General features: G+C 36.7%; 1 protein-coding gene and 1 pseudogene across 8 annotated transcripts; one reads left to right on the top strand and one right to left on the bottom strand.

Annotated features, from left to right (window-relative positions):
• The first annotated feature begins 3,858 nt into the window (after window positions 1-3,858).
• On the top strand, window positions 3,859-9,890 carry LOC103931543 (C2 domain-containing protein At1g53590-like). Of its 8 annotated transcripts, XM_048585519.1 has the most exons (14): window positions 3,859-3,992; window positions 4,313-4,554; window positions 4,833-4,907; window positions 5,217-5,360; window positions 5,577-5,672; window positions 5,780-5,911; window positions 6,451-6,603; window positions 6,723-6,764; window positions 7,156-7,204; window positions 7,412-7,504; window positions 7,597-7,780; window positions 8,026-8,143; window positions 8,239-8,295; window positions 8,437-9,890. In XM_048585519.1, the coding sequence occupies exons 2-14, from the start codon at window positions 4,429-4,431 to the stop codon at window positions 9,469-9,471; spliced, it is 2,304 nt and encodes a 767-aa protein (XP_048441476.1). In that variant the 5' UTR covers window positions 3,859-3,992; window positions 4,313-4,428; the 3' UTR covers window positions 9,472-9,890. The 8 variants fall into 8 exon arrangements, with proteins under 8 accessions (XP_048441476.1, XP_048441481.1, XP_048441477.1 ...); XM_048585524.1 differs by having other exon boundaries at window positions 3,948-4,554; window positions 8,257-8,295; window positions 8,485-9,890; XM_048585520.1 differs by having other exon boundaries at window positions 3,948-4,554; window positions 8,257-8,295.
• Window positions 9,891-12,092: 2,202 nt separating this feature from the next.
• On the bottom strand, window positions 12,093-19,595 carry LOC125478122 (annotated as a pseudogene).
• Between the last annotated feature and the right edge of the window lie 1,237 nt (window positions 19,596-20,832).

Genomic DNA, 20,832 nt, shown 5'->3' with positions numbered 1-20,832 from the left:
GATAACCTAATAGTGAGTCCCATTTGTTGGCGTTTGCTTGTTCTTGTACTTGAAAAGAGACTAAAATTAGGAAGTGATAAACACACCGTTTTTTTTTCTTTCTCTACACTTATGTGTAATATTATGTTTTGTTTTTGTTAGATTTTATTTAGTCTTATAGTAAAAAAATAAAAAAAGGGTGTGAAAATCAAATTTCTAAAATTTCTCAACAAAAAAAGGACAAAAAGAGGAATAAATTAAGTGAATTCACTGGCCAATAAATTAAAAATTATTACTAATAACAAACTGCTATTGGTACTCGAAAAATCCAATTGTACACTCGTCATATGAGTACTTTTCTTTTTAAAACTAAAAAACTTAGAGTAGACAATTAATTTTTGTAATGTCAGCAACCTTTTTTTTTTCTTTTTCTTTTTTTTATAGGAAATAAACTTAATTATGAGGAGGCTTGAATGTTACTTGTTATGCCTTATCCTACTGTGGGCCCTTTGGCTGGAGTTTCAATGGGCTTGGGCAGCCAAAATATCCAAAATATCCAAAACAAAAAGAAACTAAAAATTTGTAGATCGAGGAGCAGGTTGAAGAGGTTTCTCTGGTGCACGCATGGGACGCGCATGCCTCCAAACACAATTAAATCCCAGCCTTCCATTTTATAGCTTAAAAACGAGCGGATGTGATGAGCTTAGTCGGCTCATGCGCAAACTTTTAACGAAATATGGAATACTATTTTGTAAACCACTTTCAGCGGTTCAACTCTTTCGAGCTAAATTAACTACAAGGAGAGGATACCAAAGGGAAAGGAGAGGACAGATCCTCTCCTGAAATCTTCCACCAAAGTTCACAGATTAAGTGATCCGGATTTCTGAAAGTTGATTAAACGGCTAAAAACAGAGATTCTTTTTAAAAATTATAATAATTTTACCCGTTAGATCAAATTTCAAGAATCCGGATCACTTGATATGTAGAATTTGATGAAAAAAATCTAGAGCAGATCTCTTTCCATGCCAAAGAACCAGAATAATAGGAGAAGCTTTACATGACTTAACTGAGATACCAATCAAAATTAAAACTTGTTTGTCTAGGACATTGCATACGTGACTAAGAGGACCGGCCTTTGCCAAGTCAAAGTTGACAATAAAGGACGGAAAAGATATTATTAAATTTCACTTTATTGCGCAGTTTTTAGACATCTGTCAACATAAAAAGTTTGGCAGCTAATCATACATTATGAAGCTGTGGAAAAATCCGTTTTGACCAAGCTCTGTATATAAATGGGTTGAGTTGACTGCGAAAGGAATTAACAAACAATTAGAAATGCGCATGGAGTAACTAAAAGGTATATAAAAATTATAAAATATTCAGTACAACATACAATTATTATATATTCAATGTAGGCATTAATTTGATTTAGAGAGAGAAACAAAAATTAGAAAATGAAAACTATGGGAAAAAAATTGAAAATTTTGAGTTTTAACAAAAATGACAAAAAGATGTTATAAGTAAATAGTACCAAGATTGACTCAAATTTTAAACATAAAATTTAAATTTGAAGGCTTACGTGGCACTTTGACATCTTTTAAATTTTTACTTTCCAACCGATATGCCAAATTTTAAATATAAAATAATAATTTATATGTATTTTTTTTGCATTGGGAATGAAAAGAAACAAAAGAATAATGTTTTAAACCAATAAAAAATTAATAAAAAGTATTTAATAATTAATTTAAAAAATCTGAAGGTGCTGTCAAATTTGGCAGTAAGGGGGGAGATGTCAATCCATGTCATGCTACATCAGATTTGCCTTCTCGGTTGGAAAACATTAATGCTGTCTTTTGTTATTGTTATTGTTGATTTGGACAATTTGACATCTCCTTTGGAGATGCTCTTAGAGAAAAAAATGTAATTTTTTATTAAAATAAATAGTACCGAAAACTTTTTGTTAAAGTTCCTAATTAGAAAACCTAATGCTTGTGGAAACATATCACACATATTCGCCACGTGTTGAGACATGATTGGCCCTACATACTTTATTTTGGATTTGGATCCCCTCCTGAGCCCAAGGAGAGGATCCCCCTAACCAAGTAGTGTGGACCGTTGGATAAAAGTGTGAGCCGTTAGATTTTTATCGAACGGCTACAAACGGGAAGTTCCTTTAAAGTTATATTAATTATAGTTGTTGGATGAAAATCTAACGATCCACACTTCTTGATCAGACTGATCTTCTTCTTAGGCTTGAGAGAGGATCCAAATCCCTTGATTTTTTCAATGGTAATATAACATGAAAGGTGACAAACTTTTACGTTGGAGGTGTCCCACTCCACCAAATCCACTCTCCCATATCCATCTGCCGACAAATCTGGACCTCGGTCCACCACAACTTGATAGAATCACATGTAATGTTTACCTTAGTAAAACAAGGAGTGAGTGAATTGATCCAATCACGTGTAGTGTTTGACTTAGTGAAACAAGGATTATAATTCTCTCCACTCTTAATCTCCTAGGCTTTCCTCCTTTCCTTCATTTGTCTTACACTTTTTTTTTTTTTTTTTGTCTCTCTGTATATAAAGCAGTTAATACAAAATGTTAATAGAGCTTAATCATTACTGTTAATGAGAAAGAGAAGGGAGGAGAGGGAGAGTAATAGGGGAGAATGTCTTATTTCGTATAACAATTACAAATTGTTAGAATGTGAACATTCAACACAGCTTGGTAAAACATCTATCAATTATTATTTCGGAAACTTAACGAATCAATCGTATGAATATGTAAAATACAAGATTTTCAATCCCAACAGGAAAATGAGAGAAATGAATACTCAATTTAAAGCCAGTAAACACAATTCCATACTATCAAATTTTGTAAATTATATAACATGATTGTTGATTGGATTATCTTAAGTGTCGATTAGCGTACTTATTTATTATTGCACATTATATGATTTACAAATTTGATTTAAAAAATTAGTTTACCTAACATTACTCATAATGCATTATTGAACTGAAATGACACGACGGAGTGAATCTATTTCATGTAAATTATTCTCAAACAAGAGACATTGCCAATTTTTTAATTTTACAATATACGCACATGATTGCAAAAGCTCCTGGAAATCATGCGAAATTCATCTTTACCTTATGCACATTTTTATTAATTTTTTATCATTAATCTTTTACAATTGATTTAACCTGATAACCAGGATTTCAAAAAAAAAAAAGTTTAAAAAATAAAAAAGAATTTGCAGGTAGTTCCATCGAACAATTGTTATCTCTGCCATACGATCAAACCAACTATTTGCATGTGATGTGACGATGATACTCCAAGCACGAGGGCCGAATTTGACCAAAAAAATTGGCTATAAAATGTGCCGTGAGACAGGGGAAAACACCCTCTTTGTCGTTTTCCAACCAACAGGATCCTCCTTGCTAGATACTCTGGATTCGTAAATCATATATGTTCATCGTATATTATGCAGTCAGTTTTTGTTAAATATTGTTTACGTTTAAATTTAAATAAAAAAAATTTAAAATATTTTTTAATCACACAATGTATGATGAACGAACATCATTCATACATCCCTGAATCCTCACAAAGAGGATTCGACAAGGATCAGGATTCATTTTCAAAATATGGCGCAGTTTGCGTCTATCTAGTTAGTATTTGAATCTCATCCAGATCTAAGTTGTGAAGATTCTCACATTCTAACCGTTTATCGTACATCGTATAATCAGAAATTATTTTAAATTTATTTATTTAAAATTAGACAAAAATAGTACTTAACTAAAACTATAAGAAAAGAATCTAGAAAGAATACTCATCCATCCAGTTAAAAGCGATTTATCGACACGCGTAGGTGACGTGTTACGTAGACGTGGCGACCAACTGCCAGCCAGTCAATAGCAACCTTCCTCAAATATAACCCTCCACCCTCCGCACTTTGTCGTAATTCGTATTGCTTCTCTCTCTACCTTCCCGCCGGTAACTTCAGCTCTAAGGTTCCGTTTCATCTTCTGTGGCCACCAAAAACATTCCTCTTTGCTTTAACTTTTTCATTTGGGTATTTTGAAGTGAAGCTTCTGATTTCATCAGTTGTTTTTACTTTAATTTCTGTTTTGATAAGAATCTGGGGTTCTTAATGTTTTAGTGGGTAGCTCTCAGATTTCAATAACTTACATGGTTTGTTGTTGGTTTTGAGTTTGCCGTTCTGGGTTTTTGTTCCTTTTTAATGCTTTTAAGACTATTTCTTGAGCTTTTAGTTTTAGTGTTGGATTTGTCCTTTGATATGTTGACTCTAAATTGGTGATTCTTTTTAAAGGTTTTATTGGGAGGGGTTTAGTTGGGGTGAGAGAGAGTAAAGTTTGAATTTTGCAAAAAGAAGAGAGAGGAAAGTTGCTTTTGGCTTTTGGGTTTGAACAAGAAGAAGAAGAAGAGATGGATGTAACAGAAGTTACACTGATACACCATGTGGGGATTGTGTTAATGGTGATCTGGTTTCTCTCTCACTTCGATTGCTGCCACCCAGTTGCTTACTTCATCTCTCTCATTTATCTCTACCTGGTATGGAATCACTGCTCTTCCTTATTACTGCTTTTTTTCTCTTGAATTCATTAATCTTTTTTTGTTAAAGGGGTTAAATTTGTTTTAGGAAACTAATTAAAGCAAGAAAAGTAAATTATGGCTCTTTCTCTTTATGCAAGGGATTAGAATCAAGCACAAAGTTGGCCTTTTTCATTGGTTCTTCCTGTCAATTATATGTAATGTGATTTGATAAATGGTATTGATTTGGATGTGCAATTTCAATACTTAATAAGCACTTTTGCTTCTGTTTTCGACAGGTTCATGAGCGGTATGTTATGAGATTGCGGAAGAAATTACAATTTGAGGAAAGAAAACAGGCTAATCAGAGAAGGGTAATTTTTAGTTTTCCCTTTTGTATGGTTGATTACTTTATCAGTGATTAGTACATTGAGTAAAAGAGTCTTTGTTGATCTTTATTATTGTTCAAGTGAGAAGCAATTAAAAGAAAGACGACCCGCCATAAGAAAGGTTCTTGTATATAAAGTCAAACTGAACTCTTTTGAATATCTATGCTTTGCACTTTTGTTGGGAAATTATCTTAGTTATTCAAAAATTGAATTTGGGTTTTCGAATTATGGTTGAATTAGTTTCGCAGTGCAATATCTCATGTCATTTTTTCCTTGCCTTGTCCGATACTTCAGGTACTTTCTGATTCCGAGACCGTGCGGTGGTTGAACCATGCAGTTGAAAAGATATGGCCAATATGTATGGAACAGATTGCTTCACAGAAAGTTCTCCTCCCTATCATACCTTGGTTTTTGGAGAAGTACAAACCGTGGACTGTTGTATGACTTTATCTTCTGATTTATTCATGTTCAATACTCTAGTTTTGATTGCTCCTATTAGTTTGGGTTGGTCACTTTAGTCTAAAGTGCTCTCTCTTTTGAGGACTCGGATTTTTTTATGGTATTTTGATTGCCCCATAGTGTATTGTGATCACTTCAGCTGTTTGTATGTACGGTAAACTAGTTCTAAAAATCTATATGGTTATACATATGCAGGGTAAAGCTATAGTACAGCATCTTTACTTGGGAAGAAACCCACCTATGTTCACAGAGATGAGAGTTCTTCGCCAATCTACTGATGATGACCACTTGGTAAGAGTTAGCATTCTCCCGCATGTTGGACCAGTATTTTCATGTGCTCTTCTTGGCTTTCGTTCTAGAATTCAGCCAACACGAAGTAATACATTGTAATAATGCAGGTTCTGGAGTTGGGGATGAATTTTCTGACAGCTGATGATATGCTTGGAATTCTAGCTGTGAAACTGAGGAAAAGACTAGGTTTTGGAATCTGGGCAAAGTTGCATATTACAGGCATGCATGTTGAAGGGAAGGTATGGGTTTGCCTAACTTGTAATTCAGGAATCAGGATGGATCTTAAATCGGTTTAAAGTTAAGGAAGCTTGTAATTCAGGATGTAGATAGTATGTTAAACAAGATAGACATAGAAGCCTATGCAGTATTGTTTCATGTGGTGCCTCCATGAGAATTAACTTTGCGATTGATCTTTGCAACTTATTAGTTCTGATTTGTACCACTTTATGTATAATCTCTGCATTTAAACACTGATGTGATGGGAATGTTTCTTTTTAGCGTTTTTTGTGTTTCAATTCTGACATGTATGCCTTATTTGTTTTTCTTCTTTTTAGAACTAACATTTGAGTTTTAGGTCTAATGGATTATCTCAGGCTAAAAAAGCTTATGACTTATGTTAGATGATCCATGTTACCTTATTGAGTTGGTTTGGTTAGTGTCGTTAACTAAGAATGGTTAAGAGGATTGGCCTCTGCCCTTTGGTGGCATACTGAAAAACCTTTTTTTTTTAAGGGGAAATGGCATGTGACAAAGCTGTGAATTTCTTTTTCTTTTGTAGGTCCTGATTGGGGTGAGGTTCCTTTGCAAGTGGCCTTTCCTAGGCCGTGTGCGGTTATGCTTCGTTGAGCCTCCATATTTTCAAATGACTGTCAAGCCTATTTTCACTCATGGGCTTGATGTTACGGAACTCCCTGGGATTGATGGCTGGCTGGTAAGCTTTTATCATATTTTATGCAGATATATTCTTAAGTCTCCCCTTTCATCGGTCACTCACTCTGTCTTTGTGTTTACCGATCTCTGACTCTCTCCTTTGTTGATTCCGTTTCCCAGGATAAGCTTCTCTCTGTTGCCTTCGAGCAGACACTTGTTCAGGTAAACTATTTGGATTTTGACACTCCATATATAATTCTTGGCCATCCAATGGTTGTCTTGAATGCAAAGACATCAGTTCAGAGTCTAGACACCTCCTTGCACGTTACAATGGAGTCCTTTTTCATTAGGCCGAAAACCCACTGGCCTAGATTTCCATTTGTATCTGTTGCAAATTTCAGATTTCAGAAAACTATTCGCGATAGTTCTCTCCTTCCGTACATGTTTCATTCCTTTCAAATAGTATATCAAGTTGATTAAATTCCACGTGATCTAGTAGACAAAAAAATAAGCTTGTTCGAATGACAAATGATGGGACTGTTGGATATTACACCTCATAGTCAGCAAGATGATCTGGAAATGTTATTAATCTATTATCTATATCTTTTTGCAGCCTAATATGCTGGTCGTTGACATGGAGAAATTTACTTCACCGGAACAGGGTAAGGGCCGCATAATGTATCTTTAGTATTTCACACGATTAACAGGATCTTCCTTTGGGAAGTATAAAACTTATGTTAATCAAATTTCATGTGGTGTGGAGGCATTTATTGCTAGATTCACATGCATTCAGTCCCCTTGTGATATTAGTTCCTCTCACTCATGCACTTTCTAAAATGTTTCAATTACTGTGTTCATGTGAATGACAGAAAGCTGGTTCTCTGTGGATGAGAAGGATCCTGTTGCTTATGTGAGAGTAGAAGTTATTGAAGCATCTGACATGAAAGCCTCCGATCTAAATGGTTAGTTATTTGTTTTCCAGTACAAGAAGGTTTTTTAACTAACACAAGAAAGATGTTTCTTTTTTGTATTTGATACAGATCTTTATTTTCAGGATTCGCTGACCCTTATGTGAAGGGTCATTTGGGTGTTTACCAATTCAAAACTAAGATACAAAAGAAAACGCTGACTCCAAAATGGCACGAGGAATTTAAGATCCCCATTATCACCTGGGATTCACCAAATGTGCTAGCTATAGAAGTTCAGGACAAGGACATATTTGTTGATGACACCCTTGGGTTTGTTTCTGAACTTCCTTAATATATTATGTTCCGTAGCATGCCTAAGTCTTCAAATATTTGCAAATAATATTGCTATAGTAACTATTAGATTTAAGGATTACCGACATAGAGATTAAATGATCACAATCACAAATTAAATGAGTTTGGAAGCCATTTACCTTCTTGTGCTTTGATTTTCTATTAAATTATCCTGTAGGTGCTGTTGTATCTGTACGATTAACTGACACTTCTTCTATATCCAGAGACTGTTCCATTAACATTGGCAATCTTAGGAATGGCGGGAGGCATGACATGTGGTTGCCTCTTCAGAAGGCTGGGAGGCTGCATCTTGCAGTAACCATACTTGACGAAAATGGGAAGGTAACTTTTTCTTTCTTCTCAACTAGTTCTATTGATAATGTCCATTAGGAAATCAAAGTCAAGAGATCGATCGTTCTAGTTGCTGCATAAATTAGAATGCAATGCTTCCACAGGATGCTCAAGTGTGCATGGCGCTCCGCTCCTTCGAAAAAGTATCTTCACAATTTGAGAATCTCAATGAATCATCTAATTGTTTTAGTTTCTGTTTTCCCTCTGTCTCTGTCTATTTTCATAATTGAAACAAATTAGAATTCTCAATTCTCTACGACATCTGAGTGATAAGATTTTTTCAGGAACAGAAAAATCTTCAGGGGCTTGACTTGAACCGCTTTCATACAAAGGGAGATGAGTCAGATGACTGTCCAGATGTTCAGGAAAAGCCAGATGTGGAAGAACGAAGAAATTCCTTTGCCTGTGACACTGGTAATAAAGGTTCCTTCTCATCTATATCGCCGGGGAAATCTCCTAAGGTAGCAGATCATTTTGAGCCGATTGATATTGATGGGAAGAAAGAGACTGGTATATGGGTCCATCACCCAGGAAATGAAGTTTCACAAACTTGGGAGGCCAGAAAAGGAAAGGGTCGACGACTTAATACCCAAATTCAAGGGGAGCCTAATGGTAGTGGCATTGGATCCCAAGTTAATGATACCAGCAGCACTGACGAGAATCCTGAAGATAAACGGCGAATGGCATCAGTTCGCAGGGGTCTGCATAAGATCGGTTCGGTGTTCCATAGGAATTCCAAGGAGGATAATTCATGCACCCTTAAAGAGCCACTCGAAACCCCACGCGTGAATCTAAGGGCAGTTAATGAAAATAATATTGGTGTGAAATTTGTTGTGGAAGACGGCCTTTGTAGCTCTCCTTCTGGCAAGGCAAATTCAAAAGGAGGGGCTTTAAGTTCTGGAGAGAGTGGTTCGGATAGCCCAGGAAAGGGCAATGTTAAAGACATGGCAAAGAGTCTCTACAAAAGTGCTGAAAGGTCGGTAAAGCGTGCACTTTCACGGAAAGGTTCTAGAAAGCCTCAAGCTGATCCCCGCGCAGTGAGTGAAAAAGAAATTTTAGCAGATTCGACCTCTTCTGATGACGATGATTCTCTTCTGTCCCCATTTGTTGAAATGATACCAGTTCCCTCCAAGGCTATACCTTGCAGCTCCGATATTGATTCAGGTGTACCAGAGGAGCCCGTGGTTCAGCCGGTACCTGACACTGCAGTGGATGCTGAAGTCCCAGCGAAGAAGGTTGAACTTGGAGAACTCGAAAAAGTGGATGAGGAGCTGGACAGCCCTGGAAGAAGTGGCGATGTGCGAGCAGTCAAGAGTTGAAGCTAGCTGATTCAGATTTGAATGTGAAAGCATGTGAAATTAGTGCATGGACTGCTATAAAAGAGAGCTCATATTGTTCCTCTTGTGGCCGGATTAGCAGATTCATTTGAAGGTTCGAGGTCCGGTGTGCATGTCCAGGCCGCATAATTGATGTTCTTGTGAAACATTCGGCCGAACAAACGCGTTGATACTGTGTTTTCACCTTGAAAAAAAAACAGTTCTACACTGAACTTGAGGAATTCTGATGCACCTATAGGTTTGTCTTACATGTTAAATTTATGTAGCGCTTTGGAAGGCGAATGAAGAATCTGTTTTAAGATTTCTTCTTTTTGTAGTTATGCTGCGAATATGTGAGTTGTTTTGAGAAAAGTTATGTAATTTGACCTTTAGTTTAATACATTGGTACAAATTTTTAGTTATAGAAAGACCATGGGCTGCTTGGGAGCCCAATTCCAAGCTCGCTAATTTGTCTGGCCGAAACAATGACAACACGACACGTAAATAATACGACATGGACATAAATGGGTAAATTCGAAAATGACCCATAGCAGCCCTATGTATTAGAAATGAAATCTTTCTAAGGTTCTCAATTTGGAAAGTAAATCCGAAAATGACGTTAATTTAGAAAGTAATCTAGAAATGATCTAGATGTTGTAAAAGTTGTGGAATGAATGCCTACGTGTTTTTAGCCAAAGATGAAAAGTGAGGAAAATTTAAGAATAGTAGCATTGTTGTTGTATTATGTTTTTCGAAAGACACTTATTTCACTTTTTTGGTTCATCACGGATATGGTTCTATATAAGGAGTATTTCGTGCATGATCACAACACGCAACATAAAAGAAAAGAAGTGAAAACAATAAGATCAATATCCCTTCCTTCCCTTCTTTACCAGCAATCCTTTTATGTTATAATGACGAAAATAAACAATGTGATACATTACATCCGCTTTCCTCCTGTCTCTCGCAAAGGTTTATTTCTCTAACTTTTGCCATTTATAACACTAGACATTTAATTACTGAAATTTGAAATCGTATTTTTATGTCACTTTCTCAATTCCATAAATGATGTTAATTTGGAAAGTATATTTAGATTTGACCTTATGACATTTAATTTTTGAAATTTGGATTCGTATTTATGCAGACTAGTCACAATTATGCAGACTCACTAGCTCAGAGCATCGAATCCGAAACCTCCCATGTCTACGCCTTTATCATTAGGTCACTTGCTCTGGTTCTCAATTTTCTTTTGTTTGAAAACAAAAAACCCACTATCCCAGTGAACGACACTCATCTTGCACTACAACGAGCCTTGCACATGAACCTCACACGGTGGCAAGGCTGTCTTACTTGATCATCATCCGTCTAACAAACATATCTTTAGACCCGAACCACCAGAAAACAACGATTTCACTCACTTGCTCCTGGGGGGCTTGAATGACGGATAATAATCGCTCAACTCTGCCAACAACTCAACGAGCTAGCTGTTGAGGCCAATCACTTCAAAACAAAGGGACGGGAACATGTTTAACTCTATGCCAGGTTTTTTTTTTTTTTTTTGGGTGTGTGTGTACTAGGATCAAAACCAGTGCGGTTCGGTGGGTAAAAATTTAATGTGTGTTGTTTTAGTCCGGGGGTGAATGATGTGGGTTTGTGGAAGAAAGTTGGAATACTGACTATAATTTATGTTGGAATTGGAATTGGTCCACCAAAGATGGTGATTGAACTGTTTTCCTTAGTTATATGGTATTGAAAAATTCCAAGTGTTTAATGTACCAGATATGTTGATTAATTGTCGATTTACCTTCTGAACTTCCACTTAGCTTTTGGTTTCTCCCTGAACTTTTCTATTAGAAAATTAAGGAATCAAAACTAATTTTTTTAGCCAATTTGCCCCCCTACCGTTAGTTTTTCATATATTTCATTCATATTTCTGTTAAGTGAGACCATGTGCAAAGCTTCAGAATTTCACTAAATGGATGTCAAAAATGGACTCAGGGCGTCGAAATTACTCTAGGAGGATTTTTGAGAAAATTCGTAAAAGTCAACTAACAGTCAACAAAATGACACAACACTTGGCTAACATTTGTTTTAATGTTTGCTTGACAGAGACGGAGTTAGTGAAGACCAATTTTGTCAAGTTCTGCTGCATGAAATGGACGCTATAAGAAAGGTATGCTAACTATTAGAATGCTAGAATTATTTTTTTAGGATAAGCAAATTTTTTTAATACATTCGTTACTACTTTACTAGGCTTGTCAATCGTTGCAAGAGGATATCTGCCACCTCTTACTTTTGTTGTGGCACAGATTGGTAAGAGTGGCAATTTTCAACCAGTTACAAATTTTAGATGCATTGAGATAATAATAAATTTGATGCTTTTCCATTTTGCTCTTTAACTATCTTTACCATTGTTGCTGACACCCAATTTTAACATACGAGGGAGTTCAACTTTTATTTCAACAACCATGCTAGCATTTAGGTATTATTTGTGTTGTTGATTTATACATGCCAATTTCGTTTTTGTGGTAGTTTGTGCTGATTTAGGGCTTTCAATTCTTGATATTATTTTTCTCATAAGGGAGGCAAATATATATACTACATACTTGATTTACAAGGTAAAAATATGCGATAATATTTACTCTAATTCTAGGGACTCAAACGAGTAACAAATCACCCTAATTACACACAAAAGTCTACTTACTCCAATAGTTTGTCCTCTTCTGAGTTTGTATTTGTGCCCTCTAAATATGAAATCTAAGTTATGCTATAGTTTGAATTGCTATCTTCTGTTCGTGTAAGGAACTAACATACCTGTGCACCACCATGTCATGTATGACAAAAACAAATTCTCGCCTGATTGCTTGCAAATGGGAACAAACAACATATGCTACAAGTAAGCATTTAATAATTTCAACTCGTCTCTCTAGCTTTTGCACTTATGTGAGGAACTTTGAAGATAACGGTTTTTTTGCCGACTTTCTAATCGTATGTCATATAATTTTTCAGTTATAAGGGAACCACCCTTATTCTTATCATAAGGCCTAATTATATCATGATGGGGGTGGATTCTCGATTTAGCACTAACAGTGGGACCCTCTTAATATCTTCAAAGTGAACATTCGGGCAACAGAGCTTTTATATGTGGGAACATATATGAAGCTAGAAGGTTAGTTGATCATGCAAGCCCAAATACATGCATAGGTAGGAAAACAACCCATAAGGGTATAATTAAAGCATGCAATCGATTCAAAAGGAGAAAATATGTATGGAAGGCTTCTCCATGCTTGCTTGCACAGGCACAAAGGCATCTATGATCAACTATAGGGTGCAGGCAAATCATGTAGACAAGTGTCCGAAAACATATGGATGTTGTGAACGAATTGTCAGTTATCGTGGTGTTGCACACTTAGATTTAGGCATATATGCCATAGGAACTGGACAATGCTTTGCAATTCATTAGTTGGCTCGTAGCTTATCGCATGACAAAGATAATATCTATTATCATAATTATCTCAGTATATCAGAGATAATAGGGTCCTATAATAAACCAGTTGAAGAAAAGACAGCCGAAGAAAGTGTACTCGAGGCACTTTTCATGGCATCTTTTAGAGATCCGAGTACAGGTCCCCCTTTTAAGGCCCATATGATTACTAAGGAAGGGCTAGTAAGAAGAGTCATATGCACCTTTACTGAAGCTTGCATCAGATTTGAGCACATTGCTACACAGATGCTTTATGACACAGATTAAACACAAGGTTCTTGTCATCAAGCATCTGTGTAGCAATGTGCTCAAATCTGATGCAAGCTTCAATAAAGGTGCATAGGACTCTTCTTACTAGCCCTTCCTTAGTAATCATATGGGTCTCAAAATGGGGATATGTACTCGGATCTCTTAAAGATGCCATGAAAAGCACCTCGAGTACACTCTCTTCGGCTGTCTTTTCTTCAATTGGTTTATTGTACGATCCTACTATCTCTGACATATTGAGATAATTATGATAATAGATATTATCTTTGACATGTGATAAGCTATGAGCCAACTGATGAATTGCAAAGCGTTGTCCAGTTCCTATGACATATATGCCTAAATCCAAGTGTGCAACACCACGATGACTGACAATTCGTTCACAACATCCATATGTTTTCGGACACTTATCTACATGAATTTCCTGCACCCTATGTTGATCATAGATGCCTTTGTGCCTGTGCAAGCAAGCATGGAGAAGCCTTCCATACATATTTTCTCCTTTTGAATCGATTGCATGCTTTAATTATACCCTTATGGGTTGTTTTCCTACCTATGCATGTATTCAGGCCCGCATGATCAACTAACCTTCTAGCTTCATATATGTTCCCACATATAAAAGCTCTATTGCCCGAATGTTCGCTCAAAATACACATGTTTGAAGATATTAAGAGGGTCCCACTGTTAGTGCTGAATCGAGAATCCGCCCCCATCACGATATAATTAGGCCTTATGATAAGAATAAGGGTGGTTCCCTTATAACTGAAAAATTATATGACATACGATTAGAAAGTCGGCAAAAAAACTGTTATCTTCAAAGTTCCTCGCATAAGTGCAAAAGCTAGAGAGACGAGTTGAAATTATTAAATGCTTACTTGTAGCATATGTTGTTTGTTCCCACTTGCAAGCAATCAGGGGAGAATTTGTTTTCATCATACATGACATAGTGGTGCGTAGGCATGTTAGTTCCCTACACGAATAGAATATAGCAATTCAAACTATAGCATAACTTAGATTTCATATTTAGCAGCGAAGAGAGCACGGATACATGCTCAGAAGAGGGTAAACGATTGAAGTAAGTTGACTTTTGTGTGTAATTAGGGGGATTTGTTACCCGTTTGAGTCCGTAGAATTAGGGTAAATATTATTGCATATTCTTACCTTGTAAATCAAGTATGTAGTATATATATTTGCCTCCCTTTATGAGAAAAATAATATCAAGAATTGAAAGGCCAAATAAGCCCTAAATCAGCACAAACTACCGCAAAAACAAAATTGGCATGTATAAATCAACAACACAAGTAATACCTGAATGCTAGCATGGCTGTTGAGATAAAAGTTGAACTCCCTCGGATGACAAAACTGGGTGTCAGCAAGAGCGGTAAAGATAGTTAAAGAGCAAAATGGAAAAGGATCAATTTTACAATTACTCAATGCACAAAATGGAAAAGCATCAAATTTACTATTATCTCAATGCATCTAAAATTTGTAACGGGTTGAAAATTGCCACTCTTACCAGTCTGTGCCACAACAAAAGTAAGAGGTGGCAGATATCCCTCCTACAGAGATTGACAAGTCTGGTAAAGTAGTAACAAATGTTTTAAAAAATTTGCTTATCCTAAAAAAATAATTCTAGCATTCTAATAGTTAGTGTACCTTTCTTATAGCATCCATTTCATGCAGCAGAACTTGACAAAATTGGTCTTCACTAACTCCGTCTCTGTCAAGCAAACATCAAAACAAATGTTAGTAGAGTGCTGTGTCATTTTGCTTGACCACAAAAAAAACAATTCTTACATGTACAAGATAATTCTCTCTGGTTTACGGCCAGTTTCTTGTCGAAATGCTCTGAAATGCTCCCTACCATAATCAAAATTATCATGCTAAGAAAACGTACTCACAACTATCTTGAAGGAAAAAAAAAAAAGAAACAATTGTTGGCCCAATTACCTGATCATTCCTCGTCCAACAAGACCATTGTTAGGGTCCTGGTTTACACTATAAAGATCTTGGATTATCTGTGGCCAATCTATTGACGCCACCACCTGTTGGAATAAATTAACACGTTAACACGTTGTGAATTTTAATTAAAAACAAATCAAAATAGACAACTGAACTTACATTGACAGACTGCTGTTGAGGATGGATAACATCCACAGAAAAGATGATTGTGGGGATGTCACTAACTAGAGGAATCCTTCTTCGAATGGCAACAGTGTTCCTTCCACCAAACTACAACAGTTTCAAATGTTGTGTCAATATTTCAATGCTCATGGAAGATAATAAGTAATGTGAAGGACAAATGGACAATACATAAAAAACGAACCTTCACATTTATCTCGAGCGACAAATTTTCTAAATATTGTTTGCTGAGCCTTGATGCTGCTATAGGCTGACAGCACTGAGATACGACTCCTAACTCACTTTCCCAGAATCGTTTTATCATCTTTTCTGCAAGGAATCAATATGACAGATTTTAAGCTTGAATATCTTGAAAATTTGAAATACAAGACACCTTTTGTTCATAGATTTACTGCTCACCATATGATCCAGTGACATCAGGCAAAATGATAATTAACAACTGAAGATGCCTTCCCTTCTGTCCAACTTCTTCAAGTTGCTTGCTAGACATCTTATGGATATCTCCGAGCACCCTCTCTATTTTCCCAGGATGAGCTGATTGATGCGGAAGTAAAGGTTGCGGATGGAAATGCTAGGAAGAAAACAATTTGGTTATGAAATCAACAAAAAACAATTCAAGGCAGAAGGAGGAGGAAGTTAAGGATTAGATTCATACCACTCCCTTGATGTTGCACAGACTGACCAAATCCTCACAGAATCGGAAGTTAAAACTTTGGTCCAATAGGGAAAAATCAACATATGCCCAGAAATCCACTCGAACAGCGTTAAACATTTTCTACAGAACCGGCATATATTAAAACTAATCAGAAATCAAAATTCCAATATGAATAATTTTTCAATTTTCATGCTGCACCACATATCACAAAAGCAGTAAAAGACAGTATCTTATAATGTTTACAAATCCATTATTCATATGTACAAGTGAAAGTGCTGTCTGCAAAGCCACTTAAATTGCAAAAACTTTGTTAAACTACCCTCAAACCCCTTCAGTTGCATAAATCATGGGTAACTGCCCTCAAAATGCATTAAAGATTTCACACGTATGAACTGGAGTTCAACATACACACAGATCCGTCAAAACACATTAAAAACCAATACCACACTTTGTTGATCATGTTCCATTGCCTCATTAGTGGATTTTCAGACTTCTCACAACCAGTGTGATGGTATTTCAGCTGTTGTCATCAATTCAAACACCAGCAAAGGGAAAAAGATGAATAAAAAAACACTTGCACTATTCAAACAAAATTGGAAACTAATAATTACCAAAGGTGGCCACAGAACACGAGCATTAACTAAAGTCATATCTTCTCTTATATTCATTCCAAATTCCTGTTGGATAAGCTCATCTTTATTGTGACCATTGTGTTTAACCATCTGTACAGATACAGAAACAAGATGAAAACCATCTAGATCAGGAAAAGCTTCCTATTGATTGAAAAGATAAATTCACAGCCAGACCTGATATATGCTTCGCTCCCTATCTCCAGGGCTTTGAGAAGTTGCTCTCAGAAGGGCTGTTGCTTGTCTCTCATTCAGCCTTGAGTACCGCTTCCCAGAACCAATGGTGCAAAGCTGCCAAACAGATAAATAAGTAGATTATGTCCTAAATACTGCTACCGTACATAGAATAGAATCACGCAGGAAAATGAATTGGTCGAGAAAGGTACCTCCATTGGCAAATAAGCAGGTTTTGAATCCCTCCCAGATTGAAGTGCAGGCATTGCCACATCCCTTAGCCCAATATTGTACCTCTCATGAGTGAACCTAAAATGCAGAGATGGATAATAAGTTATGAATCAACGAGGGAGAGAATTTTTCATGTTCTGTTACCATGGAATACAATCATAACTCAATTTGATTTTTTTTCTTTTCCAGCAAATCAAGTACGACAACAATCCATATACATACAAACAATACATTAGCATAAACGTAAAGATTACAAGACTCACTTCAACTTGCTCTGTGGTTCAACTGACACCCCAGTGATTTCATAACCGGTATGCTCTCATAAGAAAGCGGTACCTCGACCCCCTTTAAGGGCTTTTTCTCCTGTAAGTAACAGAATTTCAATCAGCTTTGCTTAAATAAAATATTTTTAAGTAACTATTTGTGGACAAACATAAGTAAATACACAGAACTCTGAATATATTAGTCAATTCAAAATAAAAGCAAATGATTACATGCTAAAACTAAATGCATCTTCAAAACCCAGTGAACATAAATACTAGCAAGCAAATCTGCATAAATATAACCTATAACTTGTATAAATAGCTTGAACTTTGTTGTTGAGACAAGTAGAAATTAAGTACAAACTATCAACTCAACAGAATCACATTGTATTTTGATTATATAGCTTTACTTTTAGATAAGTTAACTATCAAAACTGCATGCCACAAATTGAAACGAAAATGGCGAATTCCTTCAAACGATCACGATCAGGCAAAGGCCTTGACAGTTGTCTGTCGCTCAAAAGTTTTTTGACAAACTCAGTTACCATAATAGGCTCATAAATTGCTCTGGCCGATACATCTGCAAATATATGAATAGAAAGAGTTAGGTCACAACACTTTTGTTACTTAACTTTGTATGGTTACCAAAACAGGGCAAAATTATACCTATATTGAGCGAAAGCCCAAACTGACTCTGGGAAAACCCTCTCCTGTATTCCTGACCTTCACCAAGATCACCACCTTTCTGCCCAAGCTCAGTGGCGAAAGACGAGTACCTGTGATAGAAATGACAACGCTCAAACTGTCACTAGTAAGGAAACAACACGTACAGGGCCAAAGTAAAACCTATGTTTTTCTATCAACCGGAGACTTTACTTTTCCGGAGTTGCGGCCCTTAGAGCAACATCCAGCACTTGAGTTTCCTCCTGGGGCGACTCATGCTGCTGGCTTTGCAGGAACTGTTGGAGCTGATAGAAGTCGGGTTTGCTAGACAATTTTAGAGTGACCTTGAATTCTCTGTCCCTCCTGCAAGACAACATTCAGAAAACCACAACAATTAAAAAAACATACAAAAATAAAAAAAGACATACAAAAATGAAAACAGGACACAAATAACTCTCATACAAATGTTCCTTTTGGAACCAGCAGCAGCAGCAGAGGAATCCTCACGGCCATCTTTCTCGGCCAACTTGACCACAAACTCTTTGGAGGCAAATGGTAAGGGCCCTGCTGTATAAATACTTTTCATGCCATCATAAGCTGGGATTCTGTTGCCTAGGCGAGACTCCTTGTAAAGTTTTACACGCTGATCAATGACATCCCTGTTGATCTTTTCCGATGCAACTTCAGGGGTAATCGACACCTACAGCCACCAAGTGAAATTGTAAAACACCACACAACAGATAACGAAAAAACAAGAACAATACCAACGGTTTACCAAGAAAACCGAGACTCAGAAAATGCAGAAAGAATGACGTTCTTCCCAGAAAACATTTCTGTAGTACTGAATATATATATGTAGCAAAAGCAAGCCAAGACCTATTTCACCGAAACTTTCATCAATAGGTTTCTGCTTGGTACTCAGAAACGTGTTTTAACGTGTTCTGAGAAACATCAAAAGTTTTTTCCCAACCTCAACACCTTTTAGATGAACATATTCCTGGTTCAGATTTACAAAAACGGTAGAGAAATGGGTTTTGGGAAACATCAATTAATAGTTGTTTGCTCTTCATCATCGTTTGGAATCAGAAAGGGGTTTTGAGAACCTCAAATGATTTTTGGGTCCCAAAACGCCATGAGCGACTACAGTTTCCAAAAACAGAAGAATAAAAACTAAAAAGAAAAGGCAAAAGCAAAATTCAGAAAATAAAATAAAAATTTTAATTTGGAAAGGGAAACCTGAAGAGTCCGAATGCAGATGAACATATAAACACAGAAAAATAAGAAGGAAAGGGAACACTGCAGAAAGAACGAAAGGGAGGCTTACATCGTACTGTAACGGAGACCTCTCGCCGCAACCCCCGCCCGGAAATGATCCTCGTAGCAGGCTGTTCTGAAACCAGCCCTCAGAGCATACCGAATGACCTCCGACGACGACGGTGGCGGAGTTGTCAACGTCAGTTTCTGCTCCATCCCACAGATGAGCAGTAGTGGAGACTCAGCAGGCGGAGGCGCCGAGCTGGAGGCCGCCTGAGCTAGCGCTGGTCCGCGAGGACCGGGTATTTGAGGTTTTAGGGGGAGGGGAGAGAGAGTTTAGAGAGAGAGAGAGAGAGAGGGAGAGGGTGGGTGGGTTTGCATGCCATTTATGGCAATAGGTGTTTTGTTTTTGTACAACATGGCAAAAGGCAGCTGAGGAAAGCTGGGGGGTTTTAGGTAGCAAGTATAATGACTTATATGCCCTTGCTTTGTTATCCAGACCACCTTTGACATTAGGGCATTGATATGGGATTATGCTCGAAATTTTTAGTTGTGACGAGAACATAAGTGATACACCACGTATTTTAATATGAATATTGGGAAATTTTAATTTTTAAGTTATTAACTTTTTAGCACACATATCCCACCATTTGTTTAGTAACACGTGATGTATCATCCCGTATACCGGTTACACTAAAAAATCTCTCCAACAACAGTTATTTGGGGACGTGGATTAAGCAGTTAAGTGATAGTTGAAAAAATAATTGGAGGGGCATAAAAGAAATTTTGGTTTAGGGAGGAGTTAGAATTGTTTGCAATGGTTTGCTGGGATATTTGCAATGATAGAAATGACATCACTAATTCTAATATATTATAGTTCATACGGTTGTGTTCATTTTGGTCCTGAACAAATTCTAGTTTTATGAGAGCTTTAGAGAATTTAGCTATCTCATTCTCATAGAAGCGACCCACTTCTAACCTCACATAGGTGACCACTGATTAAGAATAGTCTGCTCTATTCCTCTTATTTATTGTAAGATGTCAGTGTCATTAACTATAAATATGCACCCTAAAATTTCTGCAGACAACACACTTCTTCCACCATAGGAATGAGGTCTATGTAGTGTGTTAATTTCCTTGAATCATGCCCAACCAGTTTGCCTATTGAACTTATATCGACCATGGGATCTCCAATCAACTAAGTTAGGTTTCCGCCAGCTGATTCATTAGTTATATTGGTTGTAGCCTCATTCCTCTCGATTATCAACTTACTCTCTAGTCTGATCTTTAATAATTGGATCCACTACTAAGTTGACTATTTTAAATGGTGTGCACAATCCATGTTATGAAACTATATTTCATACGAGAGTAGTTGTTTTTCAATGTTAAGTCTTCAAAACATAAGTTAGGACTTATTCAACAATTTGCGAACACTTGGAAGTAAACTTCCCCCACATTTAGGTATTTGTAAGAAGGTCTCTAACATCTGCATACCTTAAATAGTCATTCATTGTAGGAGATATTGGCGCTCGCAATTTAGTGTCTAGTCTTTTCATTTCCAAAAAACCCCCACACTTTTCTCGTATATCGTCATTTCATTCAACA

The sequence above is a fragment of a genome, unplaced genomic scaffold, assembly GCF_019419815.1.
Source record: "Pyrus x bretschneideri cultivar Hongxiangsu unplaced genomic scaffold, Pyrus_bretschneideri_v1 Contig23, whole genome shotgun sequence".
NCBI classification, from domain to species: domain Eukaryota; kingdom Viridiplantae; phylum Streptophyta; class Magnoliopsida; order Rosales; family Rosaceae; genus Pyrus; species Pyrus x bretschneideri.
Note: the sequence above shows the minus strand (reverse complement) of the source record. Positions and strands in the feature narration are given on the sequence as shown.

Bases quoted from the DNA above. Each gene is read 5' to 3' on its own strand.
- LOC103931543 (XM_048585519.1), top strand. From the start codon at position 4,429: ATGGATGTAACAGAAGTTACACTGATACACCATGTGGGGATTGTGTTA. The intron at 4,908-5,216 runs GTAATTTTTAGT...CCGATACTTCAG, and splicing joins AACAGGCTAATCAGAGAAGG to GTACTTTCTGATTCCGAGAC. The intron at 5,361-5,576 runs GTATGACTTTAT...ATACATATGCAG, and splicing joins AGTACAAACCGTGGACTGTT to GGTAAAGCTATAGTACAGCA.